Source organism: Fukomys damarensis, unplaced genomic scaffold (assembly GCF_012274545.1).
Source record: "Fukomys damarensis isolate Sample0158 unplaced genomic scaffold, DMR_v1.0_HiC HiC_scaffold_33, whole genome shotgun sequence".
In the NCBI taxonomy this organism is placed as follows: Eukaryota; Metazoa; Chordata; class Mammalia; order Rodentia; family Bathyergidae; genus Fukomys; species Fukomys damarensis.
Window position 1 is genome coordinate 33,114,622 of NW_022900945.1, and position 11,380 is coordinate 33,126,001.

Genomic DNA, 11,380 nt, shown 5'->3' on the forward strand with positions numbered 1-11,380 from the left:
TCTGTTAATACATTAAAATACAGAATTTAACAATACATATAAATTGAAATGTTTCCTGGAAAAACTGTCATTTCCCCATAAGCAAAATATATGCTGAATTTGAACTTTCTTTTTAGTAAGATTTGAAAACATCATATTATAAACATTCATCTACTGAATTAGCTTCCCCCAAATACATGTGTCATTGACTTACATTACTAATATTATTTATTACCTGTTACAGGTTCTGTTTTATCTTTGCCTATGAATACTGGAGGCTTTGATATTGATATGGGAACAGTCCTATCTTTTGGTTTTGGTGGAGGTGATATAATTTCAGCTTTTGGTGATGGAGGTAATATGGCTCCTGTCTGTTTTTCCAAATAGTTGAGAATATCTTCTTTAAGTATCCTGCCATCTTTTCCTGAGCCAACAACTTCACTCAACTTAATCTAAAAAAGAACACAGTTTACACTAAAAATACAATTACTTAAGAATAAATATGTAGTATAGTTTAAACATGAAATTTACTTTTTTTAAGACAGAGTCTTGCTGTGTATTCTAGGCTGGCCTGAAACTCATTACGTAGTCCATGCTGGCCTCAAATTCATTGAGATACTCTTGCCTTAGATTCTCAAGTACTGGGATTACACGCATGTGCCACCATGCCTGCCAGAATTTACCAATAAGTAAACTAATACAATAAACTTAGTACAAAGAAATAACAATTTCATAATCTTGAACCCTATGTAAGTAGTCATTTGTTAGTGTAATACATACTTTTTGTCTGCTCATATGGTACTACGAGGTATATAAGGCTTACATTATTAATCAGTTTTTTTAAATCTCTCATATAATTCTTACTAGATCCTTTCTATTTTTAGAGACTATATAAGAGGAAGAATAGAATTTAAAGAAGAAATAAAACACTAACACATTTAAATGAAGTTTTTTTTTTTTTTGGTACCGGGGATTGAACTTAAGTCCTTGCATTCGTGAGACAGGTGCCGGAACTACTGGGCTTAATCCCCAGCCCAACCAAGATTTTTGTGTACTAGGTAAAAATGAAACAGCTTGACGTCTGTGCCTGACTTGGCCTTCATATTTGATGCACTTAATGATACATAAAATTTCTTTAAGGACATAAAACATAATTTACATAAATGTTCCCTGATTTTGTGCATACATGAACCTAATTTTTGGCCATATAAAATGTAAGAGCCAGGCATGGACACCTATAGTTTCTGCTACTCAGGAGGTTGAGGCAGGAGGATCACAAGTTTCAGGTCAACCTGAGTAACATAGTAAAATCCTGCCTCAAAATAAGAACTAAAAATGGCTGAGGATGTGGTATAGCAACTTGTCTAACATGTGAGGCCCTAGCTTTGATCCCAAGTACAGCAAAACTAAGCAAAAAAATATATGGAAGAATATATCCTAGGTTATTTTCTTGGGCTAGTATACCAAAGACAAGATAACTGCCTGAATGGATATAAAATTTTAATGAGTCTACAATGGATTTCAGAAATGCACACTTTTTATTTCCACTATATCAACTACTTTTCTCAAAAACAAAATGTCTGCATTTTGGGGCACAGTGGAAAGAACTCAAGCTTTGGAACCAAACAGATTTGTGTTCAAATCCTCAGTGCATTTATTCACTTGACTTTATACAAATTAGTCAATTTCCCTGGATTGTATTAGTTAGCTTCTTATCAAGGGGACCTAATACTCAATACCCACAATTTAAAGGAGAGAATTTTTTGCCTCATGGTTGCAGTAGATTCAGTCCAAGGCAGGAACATTATGTCAGAAATGGATAGCAGAACAATGCTGCTTAGTTCATGGTGGTTGGGAAGCAGGGCAGGGGAACAGTGGCAAAGAGGTGATGGCCAGGGAGCAGAAATGATAATGTCTGTAGGACATACCCAGATACACTCAGAAGTGTCTCTGCTAGACTCCTAGGCAGCTCCCAAGCCAATCAAATTGACAATTTAGCTTAACCATCACAACCACCCCTGTCAACTTGACTCCCAAACACAGCTCCCTAAACCATACTTAATCTCCAAAGGAACACAATACTAAGTCAATAATTGTACCTAACATACATAGATATTTTGTCTACAACCAAAACTGCACTAATTTTTTACCTAGAATAGAAGGCAAAGTTTTCTTTTTGGTGACCCTCCTCCTGACATCATATAACTTATAATACAGATTTAACAACACATTAAGTACCTATATTAAGTCAATCAATGCTATGTTACATGGTGTAGGAATACAAAGAAAGAAAACAAAGATATCTCCTTAGTATATGTTTATATATGTACAAGCACATGAACAATATAGGAAAGAAATATTCATGACAATTACAATTTTCATTTTTATCATTGATCACATGGATTGGGGCTGGTACAGTGGTATCTTGGTTCATGAACATGCTTTTTTATGAACAATTTGGCTCACAAAAAGAAGTATCTGTCAAAATTTTGTTTTTGTTTGCAAACTTTGCATCAGGTGACGAACATGACCATGACTATCTTTTCCAGAATCATGGAACAAATTAAGTTTGTGAACCAAAGAATCACTGTACTTATAACTGCCATCTTCTACTACCTAATTTTGTTTTCACTTGGCCTTCAGCTAGTACTTTCATAGGTCTTGGTTCTTTTTAATGTTGCTAATCTCTTCAACATCATACCTTCTTTGGCATCAACTTCACGTGGTTCCTTTTCAGATAAAATTTAAGTTTTTTTTTTTTTAAATTTTTCTGCTGCTGATTTTCAGTATAAGTTTGACTAAAAGCAGCCAGCAGTACTTATGCTACAGCTTCAACATTGGACTGCCTTAAATTTCTTCAGCCTGATCACTTAGTCCACCACCCTTAATATCAGTCTCCTACAAGACTGATATTAGGAATCGGGTAAAATGTAGACAAAATTTTTGCCAAAGTGTAACATATTTGACATCTGGTTGAATTGTCGATGGAGTCTTTATTCCCAACTTAAACCACCTGAGCCTGGCCTTTCCTATCCTCACTCCTATGTGCATTCTTGTCCTCTGAGTTTTGACCAGAACCAAATATCATGCTTTGAGTACAGCCTTCTAGGCTTTCTCCAGGCAATTTCCAACCTTCTCCCAACTCCCTTAAAGCAGTTCCAAAGATTTCCAAACCTCACCAGCAGGTACATTCACAGTAACAGATCCTTCTTGATATCAGTTTTCTAAATTAGTCAGTTTTCTTGTCACGGCAAGCAAATACCTAATACCTGCAATTTAAAGGAGCCAATCACATTGACAGTTAATCTTACTCATCACACTGACTTTTCTCATCAGCAAAATGGAAAAAAGCCAAACCACCCTGGCTGTGGGGTTGTGAGAATTAGAAATGTGTACATTGTTGGGCACATGTGTGCTCAAATAATAGAGGCAATGATTGTTGAGGAAGTATATAATGACTGAGAAAATTGTTTTTGAAAAGACATAGACTCACTGTTAAATTCTTTTTGATATTTGTTTTTTGTTTGTTTGTCTTTGTAGTTGTGGTTCTGCTATATAGTTCAGGCTGGTCTTGGACTCACTATATACCCTACTCTTGAACTCCTAGGAATCCTCCTGCCTCAACCTCCCAAGTGCTGGGATTACAGGCATGTGCCACCAAGCCTGGCATGACTCACTGTTAAGTTCTGGCTCCACTGCTATATCAGCTGTGTAACCTCAGACACATTACCTCCGCAAATCTTAGAATAGCTCTGTATCTCACTGGGTAAAATAAAGTAATATATAAGTACTTACCACAATGTCAAGAAGCCATCTTTATCGGCATTCTACCCTCCATTCAGTTAACAATTGTGCTATAGTTTGGATATGGAATGCCCATGTGTGTTAAAGGCCTAAAACTCAGTTTGGTACTATTGGGAGTTGGTGAAAACTTTATGAAGTAGGATCTAGCAGACAGTCCTGTGGTTACTGGGAATGTTCCCTCAAAAGTAATTGTGGAATGCTGGTCTCTAACTCTTTCTCTTTTAGTTCCTTACCATTGGGTAAAGACACCTCCCCTGTCACATACTACTATAATGTGCTATCACTCACTGATCCAAATGGTCACATGGTCATGGACTGAAACTTCTGAAACTGTGACAGAGAATAAATATTTCCTCTTTATAAACTGGTTCCCTTAGGTATTTTGTTATAGCAACAGGAAGCTAACACTGAATGACAAAGGAAATACAAATGACTGGCCTCCTTGCCTCAGAGTGGTACAGCTCCGTGATTGTCCTATTTGGGGCAGATCTTTAACACCATATTGATGCCTGGACCACTTCTCTTCTCTTTCATGTCCCAACCTGCTTCTCTCATTTCCTGTATAGGGCTTCACTTCAGCAAATCAATCACAGGGAGCTAAATTCTTGTCTCATCGTGTTCCAGGTCACCTGGCCTGTGACCCTGGTATTTCCAAGTGCTAAATAAATATTAGCTCTGACTGTTACTTGGCGCTAAAAAAGAATGAAATAACATGCTTACTTAATGTTAAACTAATAACAAGTTTATAATGTCTTCTCAGTTCTCACAAATGCTTTTCTGCCACTATCACTTTTCACTAATAGATATTTTATATATTTTTATCAATGCCAATTTGGGCCATTTCATCACAGGATAGTTGACTATTTTTTTTTTCAGAGATACAAAGTTATACTTTCTATGCAATCTTTTTTCTCTCATTGAGTTTATTGGTACATTTTAGGTATACAGTACAGTTACATTCATCATTGGGATTTTGTACCTTTATATGACAGTTCTTGGTTCTCATTTTTTTTTTCCTGATCCCTGCCTCAATTTTAAATTTAAATATATAGCAGACTTACATTGTTTTCCATAGCCAGGCGACGCACAGCAGGAGTTGCTAGTGTTTTTTGGCCCTTTATCTCTTGATGTGTGTGTTCATCGTGGGATACTGCAGGAGTTTCAACAACATCTTCTTCTGAATCTGGTAAATAAGATAAAACTTAACTTCAATTGAAAAATATATCTTTAAAAAGCTTAGTGGCCTATATCTAAAATTTAATGTTTGTAATCAAAATATGTTTGGCTACTTTAGAATAGGAAAACACAGCTTTCCCAATGGTTGATGTTGAGTGGGGGTATTTGGTAATGTTTAAATATTTGTACTAGGGTATCTTTCTAATCTCTTAGAAACATACGGAAGCTACAAATTAATTTGAAAATTTCTTCTGTACATTTTAAATTTGTATTGTTTTTGACAAAGGGTCTCCCTATGTAGTTCAGGCTGGCCTTTAAGTCATTATATAACTCAGGTTGGCCTCCAATTTATAGAAATCCTCCTGCCTCAGCCTCCTCAATGCTGGGATGACAGGCATGTACCACCACATAAGCCTCTTCCATAAATTTTTAAATATTTCCCTAATATTATATTTCTACACAGTGTAAAATAAGAATCAAATGTGATGTAAATTATGTGAAAGAATCCTAAATAATCTGTGACTGTCTTAAATACTCTACTAAGATGATATAGCATTTAAATTTTTGTTGTGCTCTGAATGTGGCTTAAGGAATGTGGTGTGGTCAATGCTAATATGGTGGGTCTATTCTAGAGCTTGAGAGTCCTGATACCAGAAAAATTATCAAGCTAATAATATCATGTAATTTTGGAAGAAAAAAAATTGAGAGTATTTAAATGTTGAATTTTGTTGCTAGAAAGTCAATGACATATAGCAGAACTGTCTAAATTAATAAATTAAAAACTGAGCTTCTAAAAATCAGTAGACAACCTAGTCTATTTTGATACTCAATTATTATTTTTATCATTTGGCAGTACTAGGGCCTTAAGTTATTGAATCTAGGGCCTTAAATTATTGCTGATACTACTAAGACATATTAGCATTAGGAACTAAAATCTAAAGGAAAATCTAGGGATTCAATTGCAGGAACCCCAACATTAGCTTGGATAATGCGTATTTGCTGAAATAAAAGAAATATATACATACTAAAATATATCATGCATCAAAATCATATTTATATTTTTCAAAATATAAATTATTTATAAAATATAAATATAAAATATAATTTTATTTATATATTTTTAAATGTTTATGTTTTTCAAAAAGATTAAGTAATTCACTGCAACTCACCTTCTTGGAAAACAATTTAATTTATCACTTATAGAAGGCCATATTTCAGAGTAACTCACTTGTGAAAAGTCATTCAGATATTTGTAGTTTTTATATATAGTTGTTGGAAGAAAGCCCTCTTAATTAAATACTATCTTACTGATCCCAGCAAGATGGCCACGTGAAACATCATGGCACAGGTCCCAGCCAGGGCCACACCTACACACCAGGAACTTGGACCCAAAGGCTCCAGTCAAAGGGCCACATGGAGAAGAGCTGCCAAGGTACACAGACAACAGCCAGAGTCCCTCCCACATACCACCCATAAGTGCACACAGACCCAAGCCAGAAGCTGCTCAGACACCAGAGACTCAGGTGTACAGCGGCCAGCCAAAGGCCCTCCCAGGCAACAGCCAAGCAGGTGGGTAGGCCCCAGCCAGAGGCACAACCAGGTGACATCCCAAATGTACACAGGCCCCAGCTAGAATCCTGCTTGCACAATAGAACAGCACAGGAATCCAAAAGGCTACCATTCTGAACCCAGGAACTGGCACAGTGGTAAGCAGCAGAAAGAAGGCCTCTCCAAGGCTTCCTGAGAATTGAAGCCCACTGGGAGAACAAAATGTCGCCTCAAAAAAGGCACAGCAAGGCTGCATCTGTTGACATGAAAAGACGCGTAAATAAGTGGAAAAAACCCCAAAAAACAACAGACTTCCAGTAAACCCCAAGGGGCTATGAGGTGGAACAATCTGATACTCAACTATCTGAACTCCCTGAATTGGCAACAAAAGAGGATCTGGAAAAAATGAAATCAGAAATAATTTCTCAAATAAAAACAGAATAATGAATGTAACTGTACTATATACCTAAAATGTACCAATAAACTCAATTTTAAAAAATTCCACTGAAAGTTTACACAGCAGAATGAGCCAATGTGAGGACAGAACATCAGACGTAGAAGACAGGATTGCAATTAGTGACCAGGAAAAGAAAAATTTCTTAAAAATAGTAAGGGATGATGAGAATTCAATCCAGGAGCTGCTAAATGATGCAAAGAAGAATAACAAAAGACTGATCAGAGTCAGTGAAGAAACAGGAGAGAGTGCAGATGACATAAAAAACAACTATTTACAGAGATAATGGCAGAAAACTTCTCAAGCAGGGGAAAGGAACTTGATATGCAGATAAGTGAGGCATATGGGACTCCAACTAGCCGTGATAAAAAAAATCTACACCTAGGCATATAAGAGTTAAGATTCAGAAACCGAACAGAAGAACAAAATTCTATAAGCAGTCAGAGGAAAGAAAAAAGTCTCATACAAAGGAAAGCTCATCAGAATCAAAGCAGACTTCTCAAAACAAACCCTCAAGTCAGTAAGAACCTGCAGTGAAGTATGTTAATCCCTAAAAGAAAACAACCTCCAACCAAGATTGATGTACCCTGCAAAACTATCTTTCAAAATTGAAAGAGAAATAAGATACTTTCATGACAAAGAGCACCTGAGAAACTTCATGAATACCAAACCAGCACTCCAAAAATTTTAAACAATATCCTAGGAGAAGACAATGAGGATCACAACACCAGGAAGCCCAACAGAATGAATCCATCAGGCACAACAAGTAAGTAAATGCAAAGGGGGAGAATCCAACAAAAAGAAAAAGTTATGGCAATGATAAGTCAATACATATCAGTTATAAACAATAATGTTAATGCTCTCAATTCACCAATCAAAGCAAATAGACTGGAAGAATGTGTCAAGAAGCAAGATCCAATAATGTGCTACATACAGGAAACACACTTAATTGAAAAAGAAATTCAGCTATGGCTTTAGCTCAGTGGTTCTGCTGCCTGCTTTGCAAGTGTAAGGTCCCAAGTTCGATCCCCAGTACCAGCAAAAGAAATTCATAGACTGAAAGTTAAAGGGTGGAAAACAATACTCCTTGTGACAGAAACCCAAAAAAAGCAACAGCTATCCTATTGGCAGATCAAATAAATGGATTTCAAACCAGCACTAATTAAGAGAGACAAAGAAGGCCACTATATCCTTGTACAGGGAACAATAGAAGAGAAAGAGATGACAATCATAAATGTATGCACCAAATACTAGTGCACCCAACTATATAAAACAAATACTTCCCTTAGTAGTATTTGAAAAATCAAACAAACACCAATACAATAGTAGTGGGGAGGAGCAGGGATTTAGCTCAATGGTGCCGCCACCTTCCTCAGAAGCACAAGGTCCCAAGTTCGATCCCCAGTACAAAAAAAAAAAAAAAAAAATGGTAGTGGGGGACCTCAATACCACACTGTCACAAATAGATCAACTAGACTAAGAATAAACAAAATACTAGAACTCAATCAAAATCTTGAGATGTTTACAGAGTGTTCCACCCAACAAAATCAGAATACACATTCTTTTCAGCTGCACACACGTCCTTGTCTAAAATAGATCACATACACACTCATAGAACATGTTTAAGAATTGGGAAGGAATTGAAGTGATTCCCTGTATATTATCAAACCATAGTGTGATAAAATCGGAGATCAATAATAAAAGAAACCAAAAGAATTTCATAAACACATGGAAATTGAACAACACAGTTCTGAATAACCATTGTGTCACAAAGGAATTTAAACAAGAAATCAGACAGTTTCTACAATTAAATGACAGTACCGATATAACTTATCAGAATCTATGGGGCACAATGAAAGCATTCTTATGAGGGAAATTCACAGCAATGAATAGTCATATTAGCAAAACAGTGTGAGCTTAAATAACCTGATGCTGAACCTCAAGCTTCTAGAAAAAGAAGAGCAGAACAAACTCAAAGGTCATATAAGGGAGGAAATTATAAAGATCATAGTGGAAATCAATGCAATGGATACTAAGAGAATGATACAAAAAGTCAGTGAAGCAAAGAGTTGGTTCTTCACAAGAACAAACTGACAAAACCCTATCCAACCTTATATATTAAAAAAGAAAAGAAAAGACCCAAACCCATGCAATTAGGAGTGAAAAGGGTGAAATTACAATGGAGCCAATAGAAATCCAGAGGATCATCAATACCTACTTTAAGAACCTATATGCTGCCAGGTGTGATGGTGCACGCCTGTAATCTCAGTACTTGGGAGGCTGAGGCAGGAGGATCACTGTAAGTTTGAGACCAGCCTGGGCTACATAGTGAGTTCCAGGTCAGTCTCAACTACATAGTGAGACCCTGTCTCAATAAATAAATAAATAAATAAATAAATAAATAAATAAATACAAACAAACAAAAAAGAAATTAAAAAAGAACCTATATGCCAATAAGATGGAATACACAGAAGAAATGGACAGATTTCTAGATATATATGAATTACCAAAGTTGAACAAGACCTAAAAATTCTACACAACTCAGTATCAATCAACAGAATTGAAAATGTAATTAAAAACTTACTAATGATGAGTCCTGATGGCTTCACTGCTGAATTCCACAAGACATTAGAGAATAACTATTGCTGCTACTGTTTAAACTCTTCAATGAAATGGAAAGGGAAGCAGTACTCCCAAAATCATTCCTAGAAGCAATCATAACCTGGATCCCCAAAGCAGTGAAAGACCCAACTGAAAAAGAGAACTATAGGCCAATATCACTAATGAATATAGATGCAAGAATCCTCAATGAGACACTGACAAACAGAATGCAGAGGATCATCAAGAAGATCACACACCCTGACCAAGTGGGATTCATCCCAGGGATGCAGGGATGGTTCAACATCTACAAATCAATAAATGTGATACACTGTATTTATAGAGCCAAGGACAAAAACCATGTGATCATCTCAATAGATGCACATAAGCGTTCCACAAAAATCCAACACCCATTCATGATAAAAGCCCTACAAAAAATTGGAATAGACAGTCTGTATCTCAACCTGATAAAAGTCATCGATTAACAACCAAGAACCAATATCATACTACATGGTCAAAACCTAAAACCCTTCACACCAAAATCAGGAACAAAACAAGGATGTCCATTATCACCACTCCAGTTCCATTAAATTTTGGAAACATTAGCCACAATAATTAGAAAAGAGAAAGAAATAGAAAGAATAAAGATAGGAAACAAGGAAGTTAAACTGCCATTATATGCAGATGACATGACTCTATATAGAAAACCTCAATAACTTTGCCAAAAATCTTCTAGACTTAACAACCAAATTAAGCAGAGTAGCTGGATGCAAATTCAACACACAAAATCAATCAATAGCTCTCCTGGACATGAACAACAGATGTACTGAGGGAGGAAGTGGAGAAACAACTCCTTTCACAACAGCATCCAAAAAATGAAATGCCTAGGAATCAGCCTAATGAAAGAAATCAAGGAGTTCCACTCTGAAAAATGAAGCACTCAGAAAAAAGAGATTATAGAGAATATCATAAAATGGAAAGACATCCCTTGTTCTTGGGTAGGAAGTACCAATATAGTGAAAGTGGCCATACTTCCAAAACTGCTATACAGATTCAACAGTATCCCAATTGAAACTCCAACAGCACCCTTCACCTTAAGAAAACAAATCAAAAATTCATTGGGAAGAAGAAAAGACCCAGAATAGCAAAAACTATTCTAGGCAAAAAAGACAAGCGGGCTATCATAATTCTCAACTTAAAATTATACTACAAAGCTACTGAGATAAAAACAGCATGGTACTGGCAAAGAAACAGACCCCAGGATCAGTGGAACAGATGAGAAGATGCAGAAACAACTCCAGACAAACTCATCCACCTCATCTTCAACAAAGAAGCCAAGCACTCTCACTGGAGGAAAGATAGCCTCTTTAATAAATAGTACTGGAAAAATTGTGTTTCAACTTGCCAAAGATTAAAACTAGACCTATATCTCTCACCATGCACTAAACTAAAATCAAATGGATTAAAGATCTAAATTTTAAAGCAGAAACACTAAACCAGCTGGAAGAGAGGTTAGGTAAAACTCCTGAAGACATTGGCGTAGGAAAAGATTTCATGAACAAAACCTCAGTTGCAGTTGAACTAGCACAAAGAATAAAAAAGGGGATCTGTTCTTATTAAAAAGCTTCTGCACAGCAAGAGAAACCACAACAGAGCTAAGAGACAACCCACAATGTTTGAAAAAATTTTTATCAGTTGTTCCTCAGACAAAGTTCTACTATCTAGAATATATAAATAACTTAAAATCAGTCCTCCTGAATTTGAAGACCCAATCCACAAAAGAAGGAGAAGGAGAAGAAGAAGAAGAAGAAGAAAAGAAGA

The 11,380-nt window shown here is 36.1% G+C and overlaps 1 protein-coding gene across 5 annotated transcripts in view; it reads right to left on the bottom strand.

Moving 5' to 3' along the window:
- Positions 1-11,380, bottom strand: part of Dbt (dihydrolipoamide branched chain transacylase E2) — a 44,811-nt gene that overhangs the window by 10,958 nt on the left and 22,473 nt on the right. For all 5 annotated transcript variants that reach the window (XM_033758250.1, XM_010639071.3, XM_033758247.1 and 2 more), the window contains 2 exons: positions 4,845-4,966; positions 215-431 (listed from right to left, as the gene is read on the bottom strand). In XM_033758250.1, coding sequence (XP_033614141.1) covers positions 215-431; positions 4,845-4,856 — 229 coding nt within the window. In that variant the 5' untranslated portion in view covers positions 4,857-4,966. The remainder of the gene's footprint in view (positions 1-214; positions 432-4,844; positions 4,967-11,380) is intronic.